This window comes from Microtus pennsylvanicus, chromosome 1 (genome assembly GCF_037038515.1).
Source record: "Microtus pennsylvanicus isolate mMicPen1 chromosome 1, mMicPen1.hap1, whole genome shotgun sequence".
NCBI lineage: Eukaryota > Metazoa > Chordata > Mammalia > Rodentia > Cricetidae > Microtus > Microtus pennsylvanicus.
In genome coordinates, this window is record NC_134579.1 from 112,962,367 (window position 1) to 112,988,545 (window position 26,179).

Below are 26,179 nucleotides of genomic sequence, written 5' to 3' on the forward strand. Positions count from 1 at the left end.
AAAAGAAAAGAAAACAACAAGCCGGGCACTGGTGGCGCACACCTTTAATCCCAGCACTCAGGAGGCAGAGGCAGGCGGATCTCTGTGAGTTCGAGGCCAGCCTGGTCTACAAGAGCTAGTTCCAGGACAGGAACCAAAAGCTACAGAGAAACCCTGTCTCGAAAATCAAAAAAAGAAAACAACAACCAAAAAAACAAAACAAAACAAAACAAAAAAAACAGTAGGGTGGTGATGGTGCACACCTTTAGTCCCAGCCCTGGAGAGGCAGAAGCTGGTGGATCTCTGAGTTCAAGGACAACCTGATCTACAGAATGAGTTCCAGGATAGCCAAGGCTACACAAAATTATTTTAAAAAAATTATGTGTAAATAGAGCTTTGGAAAATTTTTGACTAAGTGAATATTTTGGGATGGTCACTGTAATTGTTAAGAGTCCTCGGGGCCTGGAAAGTCAGTTCTTTTGTATATGTCAGATGTCAGGAGCTCTGCATCCTCTTCCCCATGGAGTGCTTGAGAGACCAAGGAAGCAGAGCTCACTCATTTGTTCGTAGCATAGCTTCTGCTGTCCTGATGATGAACCCCAAGTTCTGAAATACTATTTCAAGTTAGTTACCAGTTTCACAATTCAGTGAAATTCTTGCTGTAGTGGATGTAGTGGAAAACTCCTGCCTCAGTGAATCTATTTCTGCATTCTTTTTTTTATTTTCTTGTCCCTCCCTCCCTCCCTCCCTCCCTCCCTCCCTCTCTCTTTCTCTCTCTCTCTCTCTTTCTTTCTTCTGAAACTTGCTTTAGACCAGGCTGTCCTCGTACTCACAGATATCCACCTGTCTCTGTCTCCAAATTAAAGGTGTATACCACCTCTGCCCAGCTCCATTCCTGCATTTTTTTACTCACTCATTCATTCATTTTGTTTTTTTGAGACAGGTTTCTCTGCGTTGCTTTTGAGCCTATCCTGGAACTAGCTCTTGTAGATCAGGCTGTCCTTAAAGACGGAGGTCTGCCTGCTTCTGCCTCCTGAATGCTGGGATTAAAGGTGTGTGCCATCACCGCCTGGCCATTCCTGTATTCTTTTTTTTTTTTTTTTTTTAAGATTTATTTATTTTATTATGTATACAACATTCTGCCTCAATGTATGCCCACACGCCAGAGGAGGGTGCCAGATCTCATTACAGATGGTTGTGAGCCACCATGTGGTTTCTGGGAATTGAACTCAGGACCTCTGGAAGAGCAGCCAGTGCTCTTAACCTCTGAGCCATCTCTCCAGCCCCCATTCCTGTATTCTTATAAGAAAAAATTTCACCCGAGTAAATAACTCATTGAGCACTTAACTCAGAAGCTGCAGGACAAGGGGAAAGAATAGAGATGAGGCCCAGAGGGATCTTGGGTTATGTGTGGAATCTTAGAGAAATTACCTGTAGGCCCCAGGGTCATAGACCACGCTCTTGAATGGACAGTTCTGTTTTTGATACGTTCCTTAGCTCCTCCTTACAGATAGTGTTTGATGAATGTCACAAAGCAAAAAACCTCTGTCCTGTTGGTTCTTCAAAGCCAACCAAGACAGGGTTGGCCGTTTTAGAGCTTCAGAACAAGTTGCCAAAAGCCAGAGTTGTTTATGCCAGTGCCACTGGTGAGTACTCTACTTGATCAGAAAGATGAACAAATCACTTTTGCAGCTATAATATGTCGGGTCTTTTCCAGGTGCTTCGGAACCACGGAACATGGCCTATATGAACCGTCTTGGAATTTGGGGTGAGGGAACTCCATTCAGAGAATTCAGTGATTTTATCCAAGCAGTGGAACGCAGGTAATAAGGCTGGTGGCACAGTGCTGCCAGAACCGTTGCTGTGTGGAAAGTGCTGTTTTGCTTATTGGTAGTTACTGTGTGTTTTAATTTTGTTCAGAGGTGTTGGTGCCATGGAAATAGTTGCTATGGATATGAAGCTTAGAGGAATGTACATTGCACGACAGCTGAGCTTTACTGGAGTGACCTTCAAAATAGAGGAAGTTCTTCTTTCTCAGAGTTATGTTAAAATGTATAACAAAGCAGTCAAGCTGGTGAGAAATCTTTTGTCAATATTTTTAATGTGCCTGATAATTTTTTAATGAGATTTATCTATTGAAACTTTTTCAACATAGAAGAATGTGTTTAAGCTCTGAAACAGCAGATAATGATCACAGTTGCTTATTTGATCAATATCCTTATTTTTCATGCTTTAATTTTTTATGATAATTCATAAAAGACAGTTGATTCAGTTAAATCAAATTCACAGTTGCAATATAACCATGTTCTAAAATGACAGGTTTAGATAGTATACATTTATGTATAAACATCCTGAAAGTTTCCCAAGTGATTGCAGATTGTTTTAGTTGAAGGAGTCAGTTTTAGTTTTGTGGAGACAGGGTCTCACCGTGTCATTGTGGCGGGCATGGAACTTCTATGCTATGTCTATACCAGGCTGTCCTTGAACTCACAGTGATTCTCCAGCCTACTGAGTGATGGGACTAAATGCATGCCTGGCTAAAGGGGCTACTTTTAAGTAATGTATTCAGATGTATATGTAACATGTTGCCTATGTATTTCCAGTGGGTCATTGCTAGAGAGAGATTTCAGCAAGCTGCAGATTTGATTGATGCTGAACAGAGAATGAAGAAATCTATGTGGGGTCAATTCTGGTCTGCTCACCAGAGGTTTTTTAAGTACCTGTGCATAGCATCCAAAGTGAAAAGGGTAGTTCAACTGGCTCGGGAGGAAATCAAGAATGGGAAGGTAAGTTGGAGAAAATCTAGTGTGGTCTGAGCTTGACTAGCTAGTCTTTATCTAATGAGGCCTTCTATTGGGAATAGTCTTTTTGTTTGTTTCTTTGTTTTGTTTTTGTATTTTCTAGACAGGGGTCTCACTATGTAGCTCTGGTTATCCTGGAACTTCCTCTATAGACCAAGCTGGCTTCGAACTCGCAGAGATCTGTCTGTCTCTGCCTCCCGGGTGCTGGGATTAAAGATGCTTGTCACTATGCTCAGCTCTGGAATAGTCTTTTAAGTGGATGTTGCTAAAAATACTATTGCAGTAAGATTTTATTTTCATAATTTATGTTTTTGGTTTTGGTTTGAGACAGGATGTTTGCTCTGTAGCTCAGAGATGTCTGTCTGGTATTTGATAGGTCTTCTAGGCTGTCCTAAAAAACTCACAGCAATCTTCCTGCATCAGCATCCCAAGTCCTAGAATTGTCTAAGTATGTGCCACTATAAATAGATCCTTTAAAATAAATTCTAAGCTAGGCAGTGGTGGTACATACCTTTGATTCCATCACTTGGGAGGAAGAGCCAGGTGGATCTTCTAAGCCTGAGGCCAACCTGATCTACAGAGTGAGTTCTAGGACATCCAGGACTACACAAATAAGCCCTGTCTCAAGAAATTAACAAAAAGTTCTAAAAATGCCAGTGTGTGTGTCTGTGTGGTCCTACCACATGAGAGATAGAAACTAGGGGCTCTGAAGAGCAAGGCCAGCTATGGCTAGATCATAGTTTGAATTGGGCTACATGAGACTCAGACTACATTTGCACACACAGACACATGAATATTTGTATTTGTCGGTGTATATAAAAAATGCCTGTTCAGAAATTTCAGCAGAGTATAACAAATACACTATGTGATTTATTTAGCTGTGCTCTTTCCATTAATAACTGTAAATATTGCCCTAAGCTTGCTTGCTTTTGGTTGATCTGCTCAAAACTTAGAGTTTCTGATGCATTATAGCACGCCTTTAATTCTAGCATTTGGGAGGCAGAGAGAGGAAATCTCTGTGAGTTCAAGGATAGCCAGTGCTATAGAAAGAGAGAGAACAACAACAAAAATTATAAATTCCTTAAGGTCAGGAACATTTGTCATGTTCTGTAAATTGTGTTTCCTTTTTTTTTCTGGCTGGCAGGGAGACAGAACCCCTCTATGCAGCCTTGAAATTCTGTAGAACAGACTGGCCTCAAATGTACAGAGATTCTCCTGACTCTGCATTCTGAGTGCTGAGATTAAATCGAGCGACATCAAACCTGGATTTCTCTCACTTTTTGACATAGCATACCTCAGAATAAATGACGCCTAAATTGCTTTAATGTAATGGGTCATTTTTTGAAGTCTTTCACTGGACATTTGACTTATGCTGTAAGAAGGCATATGCTGTGAGAGGCTACAGCATGTTGTTTATTACTGTGTATTTTGTGTTTTCCAGTGTGTGGTAATTGGTCTGCAGTCTACAGGAGAAGCTAGAACTCTGGAAGCCTTGGAAGAGGGTGGAGGAGAACTAAATGATTTTGTTTCAACTGCCAAGTAATGTTTTTTAATTTCTTCTTGAAATTTCTTAAGATTGAAGAAAATGTATATTTCTCTTTAGCTATATCTAGTAAGATGTTTACAGGTGCCACATGAAGTGTAAGATTCCCTGCTTTTTTTCTACAGAGGGGTATTGCAGTCACTCATTGAAAAACACTTTCCTGCTCCAGACAGGAAGAAACTTTATAGTTTGCTAGGAATTGATTTGACAGCTCCAAGTAACAACAGTTCACCAAGAGATAGTCCTTGTAAAGAAAACAAAATAAAGAAGCGGAAAGGTGAGTACTTTTCTTTAAATAGTTGATGGCAGGGCTGGAGAGATGGCTCAGAGGTTAAGGGCACTGGCTGTTCTTCCAGAGATCTGGAGTTCAACTCCTAGCAATGACATGGTGGCTCACAACCATCTGTAATGAGATGTACTGCCCTATTCTGTCATGCACACATACATGCAGACAGAGCACTGTATACCTAATAAAATAAATAAATTAAAAAAATAGTTTATGGCAGTGCTGATGATCTGAGTTTGGAAGTAGTTGTTTGTGATTGAGCTCCTTCCTTCCTTGAGTGGGAAGGGACTGCTTTCTCTGTTGCTCAGAGTCCTGGGTGAATATACAAGTGGTCCCACTTAATTTAATTAGCTGGACACTCTGCAGCAGTTAGGAAATTAGAACCTTTTCAGCTTCGTGGGAAGGTTAGGATTTTTCTAAGTTCACTTAGTCTTTGTGTTGTCAGAGTTGCTATTTAACAAACATGGAGTTTGCTAGTCAGTGCACCCCCCCCTTTTTTTTTCTTGGCAGTTAGTGGGTAATACTTTCCTCCTGCTTCAGTTTCTGGAGCAGCTGGGTTACAAGCATTATGTTCTCTTTGCTGGTTAAGGCTAAAGAGGCTTTGATTAGTATAGTTATTAAGTTTTAGGGATGTATTCACCTGTGTTTGTTAATTAGCTTATGATGATGTAAACTAGAATTTTTGTTTGGGTGCTTTCTTTGCTGTTTGACTTTCAGAAGTGAGTTGTGAATTTTGATATAAAGGCCATGATGCTTTCTGGGCCCTGGGCTCTTGCCTTAACATACCCAGACAAAAACACCTGCAATGTTGTAGGCTCTAAGTAGTGTTTGACATTGTTTAATAATTTTAGACTTGACAAGATACTCATTCTTCCTATTTTTTTATTACATGTGCTTGTGGGTGCACATGTGCTACTGTGAATGTGGAGGTCAAGAGCACAAATTGAAGGGATTGATCACTTTTTTAGCATATAGGTTTTGGGGTTCAACTTAGGTCATCGGGGTTGTTGACAAGCACTATCTGCTGAACCATTTCATTGGTCCTCACAGTTGGAATACACCTGAACTGAGTGGGCTACTACTACCCCTTGCTTTTTAATTGAGTAGCCCATGAAGTAATGGTATCCTACAATCAGTAGTGTGATAGAGTAGTTGATGTCTCCCTATGTGTCAATTAGGTTTTCTCTGGTTCATTAATAAGAGAACGTCTTAGTGTTTGGTTTTAGTTTTTGAGCATTCCCAATTTCTAAATATTAGGTAATTCAAACCAACCACTTACCTTTAAAAACGAAATTTTTATAAATCAGTACGTCTGTCCTTCCCTCTTCATTTCATTCAAGACAGGGTCTCATTATGCAGTCCTAATGCACCTAGAACTCACTCTGTAGTCTAGGCAAGCTCTGAACTCAACAGAGACTTCTCTGTGTCTGCCTCCCAAATGCTGGGATTAGAGACTACTATACCTAGCTTATACATTAAAAATTTCTAGGTATTTCATGACTAGTTACTAATGCCCTTCTCACAACTACTTAACAGTTACGGCTGTTGCACTCTGTCTTGAATTTTTATTTATTTTGTATGTTTGAGAATTTCATGCATGCATGTAATGTGGTTTGGTTCAGCCCCTCATTTTCTTTCCATCAGTTTTGAGTTTGTATTTATATATTTAGCTTCTTGTTGAGTAGCTGAGCATAACTGGAGTTCTTGGTTCTTATGAGCATGCTTTGCTTATCAAATGTATATTCTTGCTGTCTGCAGTTTTCTTAGACTCAACTCATAATCTAAAGTCTGACACCATAGGTCTTTAGAAACATTGCATTTCCAACTGACTTTTATTTGGGGCTTGAGGGTAGGTGAAGAAATAACTCGAGAAGCCAAAAAAGCACGGAAAGTTGGTGGCCTTACTGGTAGCAGCTCTGATGACAGCGAAAGTGAGTCTGATGTCTCTGACAATGAAGAGAGTGACTATGAGAGCTCTAAGAACATGAGCTCTGGTGATGATGATGATTTCAACCCCTTCAGAGATGAGTCCAGTGAGGACAACGAGGACGGTGAGTTCACTCAACTGTTGCGACAGCAGAAGGGGACTTAGCTGCTGGGCCTTCATCCCAGCATTAGGGGTGCAGACAGGATTATCTATCTCTATGAGTTTTAGGCCAGCCTGATCTACATAGTGAAGTGAGCTCCAGGCTAGCCAGAGTTACATAGTGAGACCTTGTCTCAAAAACAAACAAAAGATAAAATATTTTCTCCATGCTGGAGAGGTGGCTCAGTGGTTAAGAGAATCGGAGTTCAATTTCCAGCATCCTAAATTGGTAACTCACAATTTCCAGACCTCCAGCTCCAAGGACATTTGATTTCCATAGACACCTGCACTGTGTACACAAACCTACATACATTTACACACATACCCATCGTTAAAAAGAAAATAAATCAGCCTGGCAGTGGTGGCGCACACCTTACATCTCAGCGCTTAGGAGACAAAGCCTGGTGGGTCTCTGTGAGACCAAGGCCAGCCTGGTTTACAATGTGAGTTCCAGGACAGCCAAAGCTACCCAAAGAAATTCTCTGTCTTGAAAAACCAGTAATTAAATAAGTAAAATAGATCTTTGAAAAATAAATGAAATCCCTTCTCTATATTTGTGACCACGTAGGTTATAATCTTTGCTTAGTGTAGATTAAGTTTGTTTGTCTTGTTGAGGTTTGAATGTGAGATAAGACAACTTTGTGCCTTTTTTCTTCATTTTCGGTGGGAAGTAGAAGTTCTCACTGTGTAGCCCTAGATGATCTAGAACTGCATTCATTCCTTCATGTTAAGTTTTGGGGTTGAATTTTTCTGGGGTTCCCATTTTTCTGCCTCAGTATTCCTGCGTTTTGGGATAGTGGAATTGCAAGCCTAGTGGAATATACTGAGTTTATGTGGGTTTATTTTGTGTGTGTGAGCACACATGGTTTCTCTGTGTAGCCCTGGCTGTCCTGGAATTCTGTAGATCAGACTGGTCTCGATCAAACTCAGAAATCCACCTGCTTCTGCCTCCCAGAGTCCTAGGATTAAAGGTGTGCACCACCACTGCCCAATATTTGCTTATTTTTTTAACTTCAGAATGTAGAGGGGTAGCTCTCTGTGTGTTGAGTAAATGGATTGGGCACTGCTAGCTGACAATACTTTGTGTCAGTTAACAGAAGGAAATTTGGGGCTTAGAAAGGTGGATCAAGCCGGGCGGTGGGGGTGCACGCCTTTAATCCCAGCACTCGGGAGGCAGAGGCAGGCGGATCTCTGAGTTCGAGACCAGCCTGGTCTACAAGAGCTAGTTCCAGGACAGGCTCCAAAACCACAGAGAAAACCCTGTCTCGAAAAAAACAAAACAAACAAACAAACAAACAAAAAAAGAAAAGAAAAAGAAAGGTGGATCAGCCTTTGGAGCACTAGCTGCTCCTCCACAGGTCTTGAATTTAATTCCCACCAACCGCATGGTGGCTCACAACCTTCTGTAATGAGCTCTGGTGCCCTCTTCTGGCCTGGAGGCATACATGCAGACAGAACACTGTATACCTAATTAAAAAAAAAAAAGTAAGTTCTTCCTATCAGGAGTCCATATTGTACTGAGAGGTGGTGTGCACAACTTTAATTCCAGCTCTCTGGAGGCAGAGGTAGTAGCCAGATCTCTTGAGTTCTAGGCCAACCTGGTCTACAGAGCAAGTTCCAGGACAACCAGGGCTACACAAAGAAACCCTGTCTCAAAAAACAAAGGACTGTACTGTTCTATCAAATTGATACATAATTCTCTTACATTTCAGATCCTTGGTTAATTAGAAAAGACCACAAGAAGAACAAAGATAAGAAAAAGAAGAAAAGTATAGATCCAGATTCCATTCAAAGTGCCTTGTTAGCATCAGGTCTTGGTTCAAAGCGGCCCAGTTTCTCCTCTGCACCAGTCATCTCACCTGCTCCCAACAGTGCACCAGGTACTGTGCAGAACGTCCTACTTTAGAAATGTGCTATTATGGAAATCAGGTATAACAGTTTGACTGATTAACAAATGTTCTTTATCAGCTAACAGTAACACCAACAGTAACAATAGCCTTATAACAAGTCAAGATGCTGTGGAAAGGGCACAGCAGATGAAGAAAGACCTGCTTGATAAACTAGAAAAATTAGCTGAAGACCTCCCTCCTAACACCTTGGATGAACTTATTGATGAACTTGGTGGTCCTGAAAATGTGGCTGAGGTAAATAGATGTGGTTAGTGCTATGCTCTTTCCTGTTAGTATTTTCTTCTCTTTTTAAATCCTGTGACATGGATGTCCTGTTCTCTGGATACAACTTAGAACCTTGTTCTGTTTTGGTTCTCAGGGTATGACTACAGAAGGCCTGTCCTCAGTGCCTGAAGTTTGGCTTGAACCTGGTTCCTGTACTATTGTACAGCTTTTGTAATGTTGCCAGGGATCATTTTTTTATGTTGTAATGTTCTTTTGTCCCAGTACCAACTTGTGTCATCCATGTTTCATGCTCTTCTTAAAGCTCTGTGTTAATGCTTGCTTTTCAGATGACTGGCCGCAAGGGGCGAGTGGTGAGCAATGACGACGGAAGCATATCTTATGAGTCAAGGTCTGAAGTTGATGTGCCTGTGGAAATTCTAAACATCACGGAGAAGCAGAGATTTATGGATGGAAAAAAGGTATATTTTCCTGTGGTGCTTTTCAATAGAAGGCACCTGCCTATATGTTCAGCTTTAGAAAGGTTTGCCCTCTATCCATCCACATCCATAGATTCTGTTATAAGATTGTGGAACGGTCTGTTTTTGTTAGTAATTGTACTGACTATTTTACATGCTTTAGTGATTCTGTATGATGCGCATCTTGGTATTTAGGAGAACTCTGGAACACACAAACCAGGTGAGATGGTGCACCTTGGAGTTAGAGGAAAGAGGATCAGAAGCTCAGTCTTCTTGGCTACAGTAGAGCAGGGGTTTTAATCTAGCCTGGCCTACATGAGGTCTTGTCTGAAAATTTAGAGAGATTTGAGAGATATATGGATACCTTAATCTGAATATAAAAAGTAGTAAATCATTGTAGTGATTTCTTTGATCTCTCTTTTTCTTCCCTCCTTGCCTTTCTTCCTTCTTATATTAGTTACTTTTGCATAACTGCCATCTAAGAGTCTCTTAGGACTGAAAGTTAATCTTGGCTCATGATTTTATTCTTTTAACCTATTGTGAAAGGAAAGATACAAGGGACAACTCAGGTCATGTTATGGCAGTGAATGGAAGTAGAAAGAAACACAGGGTTCAAGACAGGGCCCAAAGGATTTGTTCCCAGTAACTTCTTGTTTCAATTATGTTGCAGTGATCCTTCCAGATGAAGTGGTGAACGGATGCTTAAAAGAAATCCTATACTAGCTCAGAACAGAGATATTTATTTAGGGATAAACTTACAAATCAGGATTCTCTGCCTGAATGGTGGATGGAGATCGAATCCAAACAATCCCAATGAGCAATTGGCGAAAAGGAACAAGGGAAAGGAGAAAAAGGGGGCGAATACAGGTTCTATATAGTATAAGAGGCCATGCCCCAGTAGGTGGGTAATCACAAGTGGCTAGTCTTCCTACATACAGCACCTCCCCCTTTTGTTTAAATAAGAGAGTTCTAAGCCTAATACAAAATTATATACAATAAAAACAAATATCCTATTCTAACTAGTTTAAGTTTTGTATAATAAATAACTTGGCCAAGTCATGAGAGGAAAATAACTACAATTATCTAGTCTTCAACCCCATTGAAGATCGAAGAGGGAAATAATATTACTTGAGTAAGTAGGAAGTGCAGTCAAGCATGTTCAATAAATGACAGGGACAACTGGCTATCTGGACAATCACCCAAAGTCTCATTTGCAATGTTGAAGCAACCAACTTTGGCTAAGGCCTACAAGAACTAATAGACCATTTTCTTTTTTTGGTTTTTGGTTTTTCGAGACAGGGTTTCTCTGTAGCTTTGGAGCCTGTCCTGGAACTAGCTCTTGTAGACCAGGCTGGCCTTGAGCTCACAAAGATCTGCCTGTCTCTGCCTGGGATTAAAGGCCTGCACCACCACCGCCCAGCTCTAATAGACCATTTTCATAGGCAAGAAAAAATTTCAAAACCGTATTACCCTGTCTTGGCAAGATTTGACAGTCTTGTTTATCCATTTCTGATACTATATATCTTGTCAGTGGTTGAGGCATGGACACTTTTTTTGCCCAAAGGCCAGTTTTTGCCAAGAAGAAAACAAGCTCCAAGTGGATTGTCTTCTGTGCTCAACATTCTCTCAGAATAGATCAGTGCTGTCAGGAGTACTTGTGTCTCACTTCAACAGAACTCTTAAGTTATTTAAATGTCATTTTCTACAGCTCTTTGAAGTGGTTGAAGATTATCTATGCAGAATATAATCTCCATGTATCTAAAGAACCTGATTAGTCTAAGTATGACAAACATAACTGATTATTGATCTATAATTCTTAATACCCATATAACTTAAAGACTAAGACAATAAACAGCTGTGCAATAAATGAAGACAATGACCTCCAGATGTAAACAATGTATAAGTATCTAGATCAGAGGTAGAAATGTACAGTGCAATATGGTAAATACATATTAATATATAAAAATGTTTTAAACAGGTAGAAGCATGCATGCGCACAGTTTTCAATATAATTTAACTTTGTGTCTGTATACAAGAACCTACACCAATGTAATTGTCTATAAGTAATAGCTCACAAGTATTCACTCTATTACTCACTATTATTATTAGTGTGATTAAGCTCATACCAATCTATTATCCCATCCAATTTCCCCCCTGAGCTTATAAAACTTTCCTCCCCATATCCCCAACCCTATACCAATCATAATCAAACCCTAAATGATGTCTCTAACCCTGAGGACAAACTTTTTTGGGAGGGAGGGCGTCGTCTTCTAGAATTACTTCCAGCTGTCTTGGGGGCGACATTCATTCTACGGGATCCTATGAAAGTAAAATGATGGTTAGGTTTCAAGATTAATATCTGGTATGATTGAAAATAGTCTGAGTATTTTGTGGAGGTCTGGCCAGAATGTTGTAAAAAATGTACACTTGGAAACTTCAAAGATTACTGCAGGAAAATTCATTGTTCATTGTGGAAAACTTAAGCATTATTTATATAGACATAGTCAATGAAAGGTACGATAAAGACAAAAATAGATATGAAGAAAAGCAAAATTTTTTTCTAAATTCTTTTTTCTTTCTGTTCCATGCCAGACAGCTCTTGACATGAGACAGAAACTCTGGATCTTTCTTTTAACAACATGCTTGGATTTAAAGAAGGACAGAGCCGTTGTCCAACTCCAAAACCAGCTCTATATGTTCATAAATATAAATACATACATACACATATATACATTTATAAAAATGTTTGTTTGTTTATTTATCTTTCGAGGTAGGGTTTCTCTGTACTTTTTTGGTTCCTGTCCTGGAACTAGCTCTTGTAGACCAGGATGGCCTCAAACTTACAGTGATCTGCCTGCCTCTGCCTCCCAAGTTCTGGGATTAAAGGCGTGCGACACCACTGCCCGGCCAAAAAAAATGTATATTTTTAAATGCTTGTTCTTACAAATCATATTTGCTTTTCTTTTTCTTTTAATATTTATTTATTTATTATGTATACAATATTCTCTCGGTGTGTATGCCTGCAGGCCAGAAGAGAGCACCAGACCTCATTATAGATGGTTGTGAGCCACCATGTGGTTGTCAGGAATTGAACTCAGGAGCTTTGGAAGAGCAGGCAATGCTCTTAACCACTGAGCCATCTCTCCAGCCCCATATTTGCTTTTCTTGATCCTTATTGGGTAGTTATTTTTCCATCTGTCAGTATTCAGACATCCAGGGGCTCTTGAATTTTTGAAGATGAGTGTTTTCCTGCAAAGACCTGAACAGAACCCTGCCCCCATCCTATATGCTTTTCTTACCACCTGTATGGTTATCATAATTGTGGATGAGCTGTCTGTCATTTCTCCTTTCCAAGAGGTTTCTCATCCATCTTCAAAACAAACCTTTTTTTTTTTTTTTTTTTTTTTTTTGGTTTTTCGAGACAGGGTCTCTCTGTAGCTTTGGAGACTGTCCCGGAACTAGCTCTATAGACCAGGCTGGCCTCGAACTCACAGAGATCCGCCTGCCTCTGCCTCCTGAGTGCTGGGATTAAAGGTGTGCGCCACCACCGCCTGGCAAAACAAATCTTTATTAATTTTGATGGTATCCACAATTTTTCTTCTCCTGTGGAAACAAGAGCAAAACCCCTTCCCCAACGCAACACATCTTCTGGCTTCCATTGTGAGGTCAGCACATCCTTGAAATAAACCGGTTGATTTAATTCAGCAGACTTTTCCATTATTTAATGTCTTTCTACTGCTGTTGTCCCTTTCTCATTAGCGTTATGAAAATTCAAGGTTAATAAAGCATTATTATTTCTGGGGGCATTTTCCACCCCTTTTTATTTAACATATCCTTTATAGTTTGATTTGATCTTTCTGTAACTGCTTGTCCTGTAGGATTGTATGGTATACCCGTAACATGTTTAATATTATAATAAGAAAAAAACCATTTCATTTTCCTAGAGACATGTTCTGGACTATTACCTATCTTATTTGTGCAGGTATACCCATGATGGCCATAACTTCTAATAGTTGTGTGATTATACTGAATCAACCTTTTCTGAACTTAAAGCAGTTGCCCACTGAAAGCCTGAATAAGTGTCAATGGTGTGGTGTACATATTTTTAATGTTCCAAATTCTGCAAAGTGGAACACATCCATCTGCCAGATCTCATTCATTTGAATACCCTTTGGGTTAGTCCCTGCAGGTAGCGGTGTTTGGTTATAGAAAGAACAAGTAGGGCATCTCTTTACAATCTCCTTAGCTTGTTGCCATGTAATAGAAAACTCTTTCTTTAAACCTTTGGTATTGATGTGATGTTTTTTATCAAATTTGAGGCCTTTGACCAATCATTCAAACCATGAGTCTGTAAGGGCCATTCCTATTCAAACCACCACAGTTGTTAAATCATATTTTTCAAAAGTTATTACATTAATTTACTGTGTGAGTGTGTGTTTGTAGACTGACATCCTACGGCATTTGTATGGAGGTCAAGGGATAACTGATGGGAGTCAGTTCTCTAATTCTGCCATGTTGGGTCCTGGGGATTGAATTCAGGTTATAAGACTCTGTAGAAGTTGCTTTTACCTACTTATGGCTTAAACAAGATGTTATTTCTTTTATGTATGTCTTAGGATTTCTATTGCTGTAAAGAGACACCCTGACCATGGCAACTCTTTCCTTTTCTTATTTTTTGGAGTCTGTCCAGGAACTCACTCCGACAACCAGTCTGGCCTTGAATTCCCAGAGATCCACCTACCTCTGCCTCCCAAGTACTGGGATTAAAGGCGAGTGCCACCACTGCCAGGCTTGCCACATCTCTTATAGAGGAGAACATTTAATTGAGTGGCAGGTTTAGTTCATCATGGTGAGGAGCATGGCAGCACGCAGGCAGACATGGAGAAGTATTGGAGAGATAGAGTTTCTGTTCCACCAGTGGCTCCCAAATAAACACATTGAAGCTTATATTAATTATAAATACTCAGTCAATAGGTTAGACTTGTTACTACTAGCTAACTCTTACATTTAAATTAACCCATGTTTCTTATCTACACTCTGCCATGTGGCTTCGTACCTTTTCTCAGGATGTATGGCATGTCCATCTTGCTTCTCCCTGCATCTGCCAGCAACTCCTGACTGCCCCTTTCCCCAGCATTTTCAGTTTGGTTCTCTTGTCTAAACTTAATCTAGTCAGCAATTGGCCAGTCAGCTTGTTTATTAAACCAATCTTAGCGACAAATCTTCACAATATACAAAGGAACTATTCCACAGCAAGGTAGCTGAGATTACTATATCTTGCAGGCAGCAGGAAATGTTTGTGACACTGAGCAAAGGTTAAGAAAAGAGGCCTCAAAGCTCACCTCCACAATGACACACTTCTTTTAACAACAAGGCCACACCTCCCAATAGTGCTATGTCCTGTGAGCTTATAGGGGTCAGTTTTATCAAACTACCTCATTCCACTCCCGGGCCCTCATAAGCCAGTAATAATAACCGTAATGGCCCAATTTTTCTTCACTATGCTCCCTTCCTTACATTTTGGAACGGGAGTGTATATCCTGTGTCATTTTATGTTGGAAGTATGTGATCTAGTTTGGTTTTTTGGGGGGAGGGGGTTGTAGTTAAGAGATTATGTGAATCTCAGAGACGTTGAACTTTTGACTTTTAAACATTGTACAGACTATGATAGACTGTGGGGACTTGTGAAGTTGAATTAGATGTATCTGTTTTACATACATTATGATACTGTTAAAAGATTGTGGGGGGCTGGGAGTGGATTGTGGTAGTTTGAATGTGATTGGCCCCCATAAACTTGTAGAGAATGGCACTATTAGCGGGTGTGACTCTGTTGGAGTAGATATGGCCTTGCTAGAGGAAGTGTATCACTGTGGGGGTGGGCTTTGTGTTCTCCTATGCTCAGGAAACTGGCCAGCGTCTCATTTGACTTCCTGTTACCTGTAAGATATAGGACTCTCAGCTACTTCTCCAGCACCATGTCTCCCTGCACATCACCATGCTCTTTACCATGATGATAATGGGCTGAACCTCTGAAATTTGTAAGTGAGCCTCCCCAGTTAAAATCTTCCTTATAGAAGTTGCTGTGGTCATGGTGTCTCCTCACAACAGTAGAAACCCTAAGACAATGTACATTTATTTATGTGTTGTCTAAGAGTGTTGAAGCATATGCCTGTAATTTTAGAACTTTTGAGACTGAGGCAGGTGGATCCTGAGCTAGCTTTGTCTACAATAGGAGACTTGGTCTCAAAAAAAAAAATTATTATTATTTTTTTTTTTTGGTTTTTCAAGACAGGGTTTCTACTAGCTCTTGTAAACCAGGCTGGCCTTGAACTCACAGGGATCCGCCTGCCTCTGCCTCCCAAGTGCTGGGATTAAAGGCTCAAAAAAATTTTTTTAAAGGAGAAAAAGAAATTAATGCATTGCTCTGATTTTCCCAGCACTCACCTTTTCCCTCCTTCGCCCTCTACTTTTTTCCCTGAGACAGAACTTGCTCTTCTGCCTAGGCTGCTCTCCATTTTCTCTAGTTTCAAGTGATCCTCCTGCCTCTGCCTCTGGAGTAGATCAGACTTCTACTGTCCTTGATTATTTTGAGTCTGGGTCCTGCTGTGTAGCCCAGGATGGCTTTGGACTCATTTTTGCCCTGCCTCAGGCTTCTGCATACTAGGATTACCGGTGTGCACCATTCTACCTACACCCTTCACGTCCTGGGATTTAAACTGAGGCCCTCATGCTTGTTGGGGAAGCGCTCCACCTCTGAGCTCCATCCGGAGCATTTTCTCCTTAGGTTACAATTGCTAGTGACAATAAGGCCTTCCTTTATGCATCAGACACTGGGAAATCTTTGGGACACACTGCCCTGTCTTGTACTTCAAATAACATTTCTTGAACGTTGTATCTACCATCTATGCCTTACTGACTGCAGCTTGCCTGTGTGTACATATTTAGTATTAAGGGAGATTAGGGCAGCTAATCTTGACTCTGGGCAACCACATGCCACACTGACACCAGGGCATCTTGCTACTTTGAAAAGAGAGTAGAGTACATACTGGTGGCCATCACTATGCACCAAAGGAAGTTTTCTAGGCACTCACCCTTCCTATCTTTGCTCAGAGGTGATTATATGTATATTTTTTTTACCTTTTCAATTTGATATAGAATATTGCTATTATCTCAGAAGCTGCCAGCTCAGGTATTTCATTACAAGCAGATCGGAGAGCTGAAAATCAAAGGCGAAGAGTTCACATGACTTTGGAGTTACCCTGGAGTGCTGATAGGGCGATTCAGCAATTTGGTAAGTGTCTCTACTGGATGTCTCTGAGAGGAAAGGTGTTTCTGGAGGCATGCTTACATGTCTGTATGAGACATCATAAGCCTGTGGAACTCTCAGATCCTACGTTGGAAGTGTGTTCTCTTCATACCATGATGTATAGTAGATTATGAATTCCTTTTTGTCTGGTTTCCCACGATATTGAGATCTGTGGTAGGATAGCACGGTGTCCGTGACCTCTAAGAACAGGGTTTCTTGAGGTCTTCCAAAGACTTACATACATGTTCATTTCATCCCTTAGCAGGTACACATTCCTGTTCCTGTTCTCTGCTTTTTCTTGTGATCTGGTGATACACTCAAAACATTCAGAATGGCTGTGTTGTAATAGTGGTTAACCAAATGGTGGCAGCACTTTTCCATTTAAAGCAGGTTCTAGTCCTTGACTAGTAATGACTGTGATGTTAGAAGTTAAAATTGCTCTTCTGGGGAGCTACAAGAAGGGATATATTATCTTTAATTGTTCTTTTCAAGGGTATTTTAGTTAGATCAGTGCCAGCTTAGCCAAGGGGGATGTGCAGGCTTATAATTTCAGCACGTGATTGGTAGATCCAGAAGCAGTAGGTGTTTTAGGCCTGACTAGCTGCATAGTGAGTTTGATGTCACTTTGGACTATGTGAGACCTTGTCTCTATACCTGTTCGGTGGTAAGTGCTAGGAATTAGATCTTAGAATATCCCGTTCTACCTAATGAGCTGTACATGTCGCTACAGGAAGAACACACAGGTCAAACCAAGTAACTGCTCCAGAGTATGTCTTTTTGATTTCGGAACTGGCTGGAGAGCAGAGATTTGCATCTATTGTTGCTAAGAGACTCGAGAGTTTGGTAAGTTTTTGAGTTGTTAGATGTATCTCACAGATGATATGTGTTAGCTGACTTCCGGGAGGAGTTGATAGTATCTTGACCGGGAATTCTGTGTTTCCCAGGGGGCACTTACCCACGGTGACAGAAGAGCAACAGAATCTAGAGATCTGAGCAGGTTCAACTTTGACAATAAGGTACATTTCGGCATCTTTATCATTGTGGATGTTTGTAGTTTATGCAGTGACAGAGAAATTGATTACTGTTAAAATAAACACTCTGCTTGCTGCTAGCTTTGCCTTGTATAGCTTAATGTGAGATAGGATTTTACACGTCATCAGATCTTTGCACACTTCTTTTTTACTCCTGTTGGAAAACACTACTAGAGTATTTGTGAAGGCATCAAGAGTGAGTTATTAGAAATCAGATAAGTCATTAACGTATTGAATGCCTGCTGTCTTTAAAGGCACAGAATAGACAATCCTAAAAGTGTGTGTGTTTTAGCATTTTGGTTATAGTTACAGTTTTCATGGCATTTATGTGGGTTAAAAAAAATACCTAAATGTTGAAGTTGGTTAAAACATTTCCCCCTTTATTACAGTATGGAAGAAATGCTTTGGAAATTGTTATGAAATCCATTGTAAACTTGGATTCTCCTATGGTATCACCACCTCCAGACTACCCTGGAGAATTCTTTAAAGGTAACTTAAAAATGATCATAACTGGGAATAAAGTTGATATTCTATTGCTACAGTGCTTCCCTTGCATGTTTGAACGCCTTGGTTCCATCCCCAGTATCAAACTAGATATCATAGTGTATTCCAGGAATCTCTGCACTCAGCAGGATGAGGCAGGAAAATCTTGAGTTTAGGCCAGTCTATATAGTGAGACCCAGTTAAGAACATTAGCACCTGGGTTTTCGTCTCAGCATCTAGTTGATAGCTCACAATCATCTGTAACTCCAGGGTACCTAAAACCCTACCTTGGCCTTTGTGGGCACTGTACACATGTGGTGCCCAGGCCTAAATATGGGCAAAACAATCCTACACATAAGTCTTGTAAGCCTGATGTAGCATACATGCCTTTAATCTCAGGAGTTAGAGGCAGGTAGATCTTTGAGTTCAGGACAGCCAGGATTACACAGAAGAACCCAATTCGGGAAGTGGGAAGGTGGTTCAATGAGGTCTCTTAAGGGCATGTTGACCACTTATTCAGCATTTACCATTTGTAGCAATTTACCAGTGCTTCTGGATAAGACCTGAATGAAAACATTATGTCCTTATATAATCATTAACACAAAATTGGAGCGATTTTGTGGGTACTTAGATAAAGAATCTCTGTAATACACAGGGTGTTCTTGTAAAAAGATAAGATTTGTCCTGTGTATGTATGTGTTGATTATTTTGAGGGGGTGGTGAAGTGAATATTCATAGCGTGTGTGGCGGCCAGAGGACAGTTTATGGGAGTTTATTCTCTGTCATCGTTGTGGGTCCCAGGAATTGAACTTAGGTTATCAGACTTGGCAGCAGCAAGCATCCTTACCTACTGTGCCATCTCGACAGCTCTCAGTTTGGTTTTTTTTTTTTTTGTTTTGTTTCGGTTTTTGTTTTGGAGACACACTGTAACCCAAGTTGTCCTGGAACTCACGTGTGTTGGACTTTCACCTTGAAATTTTTCTCCTGCTCCAACCTCTTGAGTTCTGTGTAAAGGCACCAAATATAAGGTGTATTTGTTGTTTGTTTTTCTAGGCAGGGCTTCACTTTGTAGCCCTGGCTGTCCTATCCTGGAGCTTGATCTGTAGACCAGGCTGACCTTGAATTCACAGGGATCAACCTGCTTCTGCCTCCTTAGTGCTGGGATTTTAAGTGTGTACCACCACCTGGCTAAATTTTTGTTTATTCGTTCATTCATCTACCAAGACAAGGTTTCTCTAATTAGCTCTGTCTGTCCTGGATCTAGCTCTGTAGACCAGGCTGACTTTAAACTCAGTAAAGAGATGGGCCTACCTCTGCCTCCCCAATGCTGGGATTAAAGGTGTGCACCAGCACTGCCCATCTGGTGTTAAAGTGTTTTAATGAGGGTCTAGGGAAAATTTTAGTGGTAAGTAGTCAATCTCTAGCACTACCAAAACCACTAGACTCCAAAGAAACCATACACACAATGTGAGATTTGGTGATTTTCAGTTTTGAGCTTATTGGGTACTTTGGTTATCAATTTAATTCTGGTTGTTAAAATAAAGCACAGTACATAGGCTAAATCTTAATGCTAGAACCTAATCTTGTTTGATTAACAGCTCATTGAATCATTTGAACTGTGAAGATTTTTCATAATTTTTTTTCTTATAGATGTTCGGCAAGGACTGATAGGAGTGGGCCTGATTAATGTTGAAGATCGGTCAGGAATTCTTACTCTTGATAAAGGTAATGTCACTATGTGTACATGTAACTTGTATTAATAGAGCCTTCTTGAGGCTGTTGTGCACTAAAGCCTCAATTCGTGTGTGTGTGTGTGTGCATGTGTGTATGCATACGTACTCACATGCCCCAGAGAGATGACATTGGAGAAGTCTGGTTCTCTTGTTCCTTGTTGCACTTTGCTTTTGGGACAGAGTCCTTTCTGATTCTGTCCTGGCTACTTTAAGCCAGCTGACCCATAAGTTTCCGGGTGTTATGTGTGTTCCTGCCCACTGTAGAACTGCTTGACTTAAAGATAGCCACTCATCTGGTATTTTTTTACATTCAGGCTTGAATGGCAAAGCACAGTTGAATTATTGAACCAGTTCTGTAATTTTGTACTTTTGTGACACAGTCACACTCTAGCCTAGATTGGCCCTACTAGACTCATGGCAGTGCTTTTGCCTTAGCCACCCTAGTGCTGGGATTGTAGGTGGTTCTAAAATGGAACCTCCAGAGCCTACTTGTAAAGTGTCATTCCACCCAGTTATCTGAAGCCCTCTTTATATTTTGTTGTTTATTTGCTTATGTTCTTTTAGCATCTGTTTCTGTTCATAGGGATTGTTAAAAATAAGCATCCTCATAAATGTGACAGGTGAGGGTAGGAAAGGATGGCAGGACATGGCAGAGCTGGGTGCTCCAGGTTCATCCTGTCCTGGATTTTGTGATTTCCCAGAGACATGTATTAGATAAAAAAAAATATGTCCCACTTCTTTATGAAAAAAAAAAAGACAGTATTGCAAAAGGGTCCTGTTTGGGCTGTAATCCATTTGCTTAGGTCCCTGATAGTGTCATTGGTTTTGCATTTACATGGACTGTTTTCCCTCAGATGGTTATTGGCAGTGACCTAAATCATTCTGGCTAGAGCTTGAATTGCCCTAAACCTACTGATGTGGCAATAGCCTCTTTTTAAAAAATCTCACTTATTGGGCTGGAGAGATTGCTCAGTGGTTACTGCTCTTCCAAAGGCCCTGAGTTGAATTCACAGCAACCACATGGTGGCTCAGAACCATCTGTAATATCTCTTCTGGCCTGCAGGCATACATGCAGGAAGAACACTGTATAGATAATTAATAAATAAACCTAAAAAAATTATTTACTTAGCTATCTTTGGTGTATTTACTTAACTTTCTGTCCATTCATCCATCCATCCATCCATCCATCCATCCATCCATCCATCCATCCATCCAAGAGTAGGGTCTTTCACTGTCTCCTGACTGTACTGGAACTTGCAGTGTAGACCAGGCTGGCCTTGGAACTCAAAGAGGTCCATCTATCTGCCTCTGCCCTTGAGTGTTCCTTGTTATTTTTTAGATAGGTCCTTGCTGCATGGGCCAGATTCACTTTTATCTCACTCTGATAGATTCTAGGCCTTGAATCTCTTGCCTTAGCCACATGAATAACTGGGATCCACCACGTGCCCTCGGGCCAAGCCTATAATAGATTTTTAACCCCATATTATAACTAGCTCTGGCTACAGATATGATCAACCTGGTCAGGAGTTTACTGTCATCTGGTTTTGTTTTTTTTTTTTTTTTTTTTTTTTTTTTTTGGTTTTTCGAGACAGGGTTTCTCTGTGGTTTTGGAGCCTGTCCTGGAACTAGCTCTGTAGACCAGGCTGGTCTCGAACTCACAGAGATCCGCCTGTCTCTGCCTCCCGAGTGCTGGGATTAAAGGCGTGCGCCACCACCGCCCGGCTGTTTTGTTTTTTTAAACAGCCCTAGAGCTCTCTATGTAACCAAGGTTGGCCTTGAACTTAGAGCAATCCTGTTTTCTTATCCTTCCAAATGCTCTGATGTAATTTAAGTTACCCTGTCTGGCTAAGATTTAAAGAAATACTGAATTCATGTGTAGATGGAATTTTCTGTCCCAAAGCCATTCAGTCCCAAAGAAATACACAGAGGCTTATAGTAATTATAAACTATTTGTTCTGTTAGCTCATGCTTATTATTCACTAGCTCTTAGAACTTAACCCATAATTCTTGTCTATGTTTAGCCATGTGGCTTGGTACCTTTTCTCAGTGAGGCAGTCTCATCTTGCTTCCTCTGCATCTGATGACTGCATCTCTCTGCCTTTCCTCTTCCCAGAATTCTCTTTGTCTGGTCACTGCCTGGCTACTGACCAATCAGTATTATTAAATTAATACAAGTGATAAAACCTTACAGTGTCCAAGAACATCATTCTACAGCATCCATGAGTTAGACAGATTGCACACAGCAGTTAAGGGAACTTACTTCTCTAGCAGAGGACTGGAATTGTGTTCCCAGAACTATTACTTACATTGGTTAGCTCACAATCATCTATAATTCCGTCTTCAAGAGATCTGATAGGTTCTTTACCTTTGAGGATACCTGGGCTATCATGCACATTCTCCAATACAGACAGATACACATAAATAAGTCTTTTGAAAAGTAAATGAATCCAGGAGCAGAGTTCAGACATAAGTAGTTTTTCAAAGGTCCAGGGCATTTCACTTGTGTAGCCAGGATGAAGACTCAAAATTTAGTAGTTGATCTGAGGGGGGAGCAGAGGTAGGTGGATATCTATATGTGAGTTCAAGGCTGCTATGGTCTATAAAGTGGTTTCCAGAACAGCCAGGACTGTTACACCGAGAAACTCTGTCTTGGGGAAGAGAAAAATAAATAAATAAATGTAATATAATATAATACAGGATTTGATGTTGGTGAACCAATATTCTTATATACTAAATTATATTCGTAGAAAAGTAGAAGGTACAAAAAGTCAGTTTAAGCTTGTGTTGCAACTGTTGGTGTCCAAAGTTGGGAAGGGGCAGGTTCAGTACTAGAGCCCTATACTCTAACGACACTGCAAAATTTGGGAGGAAGACTAAACCTGGAAGTGAGACTTTGGAGGTTTGCTTAGCTAAGGAAAAAAATAATAATTTATATGAAGTCGGGCGGTGGTGGTGCATGCCTTTAATCCCAGCACTTGGGAGGCAGAGGCAGGTGGATCTCTGGGAGTTCGAGGCCAGCCTGGTCTACAAGAGCTAGTTCCAGGACAGGCTCCAAAGCTACAGAGAAACCCTGTCTGGAAAAACCAAAAAAAAAAAAAAAAAAAAAAAAAAAAGGAACTCATGGAAATTTTCATCTATTCTTGTCATTGCAGACTATAACAATATAGGAAAATTCTTAAACAGAATTCTGGGCATGGAGGTACATCAGCAGAATGCGTTGTTTCAGTATTTTGCAGACACGCTTACTGCAGTTGTTCAGAATGCCAAGAAGAATGGAAGATATGACATGGGAATCCTAGGTGAGTGGGGACACTCTCGTGCTGTCTGTGGTCCTTGTCCAGAGTATCTCCCCACTTATACATCTTGTTTCTTTCTGAAGATCTGGGTTCTGGAGATGAGAAGGTGAGGAAGAGTGATGTAAAGAAGTTTCTGACTCCAGGATACTCCACATCTGGCCACGTAGAGCTATACACAGTAAGTCTAGAAAGTGCGTGTTGCTCACTAGTCCACACACATGAGCTGCATTCCAATCTCTGTGTCTTTTACAGATTAGTGTGGAGAGGGGAATGTCTTGGGAGGAAGCAACCAAGATTTGGGCAGAGCTGACAGGACCAGATGATGGCTTTTACTTATCACTGCAAGTAAGAATTGGAATTTCTTCAAAGTGTTATCAGGAATTAACATGCTGCTTCTTGTTTTTTTTTTGCTGATTTTTGTGGCTTCAAGTTTTCTTTCTTTGTGAGACAGACCTCACTACGTTGCCCTGACTTGTCCTGTAAAAATCTTTTTGTCGCCGGGCGATGGTGGCACACGCCTTTAATCCCAGCACTCGGGAGGCAGAGGCAGGTGGATCTCTGTGAGTTCGAGACCAGCCTGGTCTACAGAGCTAGTTCCAGGACAGGCTCCAAAGTCACAGAGAAACCCTGTCTTGAAAAAGCAAAAAATAAAAAAAAAATAAAAAAATCTCTTTGTCGATTAGGCTAGCCTTAAATTCACAGATCACTGTGCATCTGCCTCTGGAGTGCATGATCATGCCTGGCTCACCTTAACCATTAAAATTTTTATTTATTATTGTTTATGGCTGTGAATGCCATATCAGGCTTAATTTTACATATATAGAATATTTTGCTTCTATGAGTACCTGTCTAGTGAAGTTTGTCTGGTGCCCACAAAGGCCAGGAAGGGCATCAGATCCCTCTGGAACTGGAGTTACATACAGACAATTGTGAGCCACCATGAGGGTGCTGTTAACCAAGTCCAGGTCCTCTCAACCAGTGAGCCATCTTTGCAGCCCCACACATTCTCATTGTAAAAACAGTTGTATTTCTGTATTGTGGGAGCATTGGGCAGTTAGAGTGTACTCCTTGAGCCTTGTCTTACTCCTGTGATCTCCTCTGATCAGTGAGTGGCGTTCTCTCAAGTTAAAACCTTAAGTGTAGGCTTGTGATTACATACTTATACATTTAGCTGTTTTTTGTCTTTTTTTGGTTTGGTTTGGTTTGGTTTGTTTTTTGAGACAGGGGTTTCCTATGTAACAGTCCTGACTCTATTTGAACTCACTCTGTAACCAGGCCGGCCTCAAACTCACAGAATTCTGCCTGCCCTGCCTCCTGAGTGTCGAAATTAAAGGTATGCGCCACTTCCACCTCATGCTGTTGTCGTTTGTGATGTTATGATAGAATATTTTTAATTGTGTAGGATAAAATTCTTACATATTTTTTTCAATTGTTCTTTTAATAGATAAGAAACAACAAAAAAACTGCAATCTTAGTTAAAGAAGTAAACCCTAAGAAGAAACTATTTTTAATATACCGACCAAACACTGGGAAACAACTCAAATTAGAAATTTATGCTGATCTGAAAAAGAAATATAAGAAGGTATTTTCTCACACGTCGTGTGTAAATGCTTGCTTCATGGTAGGGACCTGTGTTGGCTGCAAATCCTGGGCCCAAGGATGGTGATTTTATTATAAGAGCAAGTTTTCTTACACATTGCTGTTGCAGTTTTGATGTTACTGCCTCTTGAGACAAGATGAGCATGACTCTCCATGCGCAGAGCACAGTACCGTGGTTTAGTGTGGGGAGGTCCTTCCTACCAGCTTTTGATTTGTCGTGAGCGGGCTATATGTTTTTGTTTTTGTTTTTTTTGGTTTTTCGAGACAGGGTTTCTCTGTGGTTTTGGAGCCTGTCCTGGAACTAGCTCTTGTAGACCAGGCTGGTCTCGAACTCACAGAGATCCACCTGCCTCTGCCTCCCAAGTGCTGGGATTAAAGGCGTGTGCCACCACCGCCCGGCCGGGCTATATGTTTTTATCCTACACATTTTTCCAGAAAATAGTCAATGTCTGTTTTTTCCAACATTACTTAGAGACTTTCTCAAAGGATTACCTTAACCTTTGTGGAAGTAATTGTATTCAACTAGCTCTCTTGCACGCCTTATCTCAGGAGGGCCTCAGTTAGCAGTGGTGTTTACATTACACTGCGAGTGCGGGCTAGGGTTTCTGGTGAAGATGATTTTTTTTCCTTGACTGCTTCTGGAATTAGTGACCAGGTTAGGTGTTCAGTTTATCAGTGGGATTTTGCTTTGTCTTTGCAGGTAGTCTCTGAAGACGCCCTGGTGCACTGGCTGGATCAGTATAACTCCTCTGCAGACACCTGTACTCATGCATACTGGTCAGTGCTTTCATATTGCTTCACATATTTTTTTTTTTTTTTAAGTATAATCAAGACACCTATTTTTTGTGTGGAGCAGTGCTGAATCTCTGTGTACCCTTATGATTCTATTCCATGTACCTCCCAAGTTCAGGAACTGTACATGAGCTGCAGTGTCCCATTTTTATTCTCTATGAGTATATGATTGTGAGCAAATGAGCAACTTGACTAACGTAGGGACAGTTCATGTCATCAGATGATATTTAGAGACCTGCCATGGTAGTCAAGGCCTATATTCCCACAGTTGGGAAGTTCAAAGCCATTTATACAGGAAGTTGAGGCCAGCCTAGGCTACCTTGAGACCCTGACTTAATAACAACAGATAATGTGTAGGTAACATTTGTGGACCAGGCGCTGTTGGAGGGGACACCTGCATTTTCTTCATGCTTTGTTATTAGCAAGGAGCCAGTGTCTAGCAGCATAGCCTTAATTACCTACCATCCCTCTGATAGAAATTGTTTGTCAGTCTTTTTCTCCCCCTCATTCCCTCTTAATATTTGATTGATTGACTGATTTTTATTTATTTATTTTTTTTGAGGCAGGGTTTCCTTATGTAGCCCTGGCTGCCCTGGAACTCACTCTTGTAGACTAGACTGGTCTTGAACTTACAGAGGTCTGCTTTCCTCTGCC

General features: G+C 40.7%; 1 protein-coding gene across 10 annotated transcripts in view; it reads left to right on the forward strand.

The window, feature by feature from the left end:
• Sbno1 (strawberry notch homolog 1) overlaps positions 1-26,179 on the forward strand; it is a 57,319-nt gene that overhangs the window by 23,043 nt on the left and 8,097 nt on the right. For all 10 annotated transcript variants that reach the window (XM_075978923.1, XM_075978903.1, XM_075978898.1 and 7 more), the window contains 20 exons: positions 1,490-1,625; positions 1,697-1,802; positions 1,900-2,053; positions 2,583-2,765; positions 4,222-4,319; positions 4,449-4,600; positions 6,463-6,660; positions 8,408-8,575; positions 8,664-8,839; positions 9,157-9,288; positions 16,441-16,576; positions 17,322-17,434; positions 17,536-17,607; positions 18,012-18,111; positions 19,756-19,830; positions 22,991-23,137; positions 23,218-23,312; positions 23,387-23,479; positions 24,579-24,716; positions 25,434-25,510. In XM_075978923.1, the coding sequence (XP_075835038.1) occupies positions 1,490-1,625; positions 1,697-1,802; positions 1,900-2,053; positions 2,583-2,765; positions 4,222-4,319; positions 4,449-4,600; positions 6,463-6,660; positions 8,408-8,575; positions 8,664-8,839; positions 9,157-9,288; positions 16,441-16,576; positions 17,322-17,434; positions 17,536-17,607; positions 18,012-18,111; positions 19,756-19,830; positions 22,991-23,137; positions 23,218-23,312; positions 23,387-23,479; positions 24,579-24,716; positions 25,434-25,510 (2,549 nt within the window). The remainder of the gene's footprint in view (positions 1-1,489; positions 1,626-1,696; positions 1,803-1,899; positions 2,054-2,582; positions 2,766-4,221; positions 4,320-4,448; positions 4,601-6,462; positions 6,661-8,407; positions 8,576-8,663; positions 8,840-9,156; positions 9,289-16,440; positions 16,577-17,321; positions 17,435-17,535; positions 17,608-18,011; positions 18,112-19,755; positions 19,831-22,990; positions 23,138-23,217; positions 23,313-23,386; positions 23,480-24,578; positions 24,717-25,433; positions 25,511-26,179) is intronic.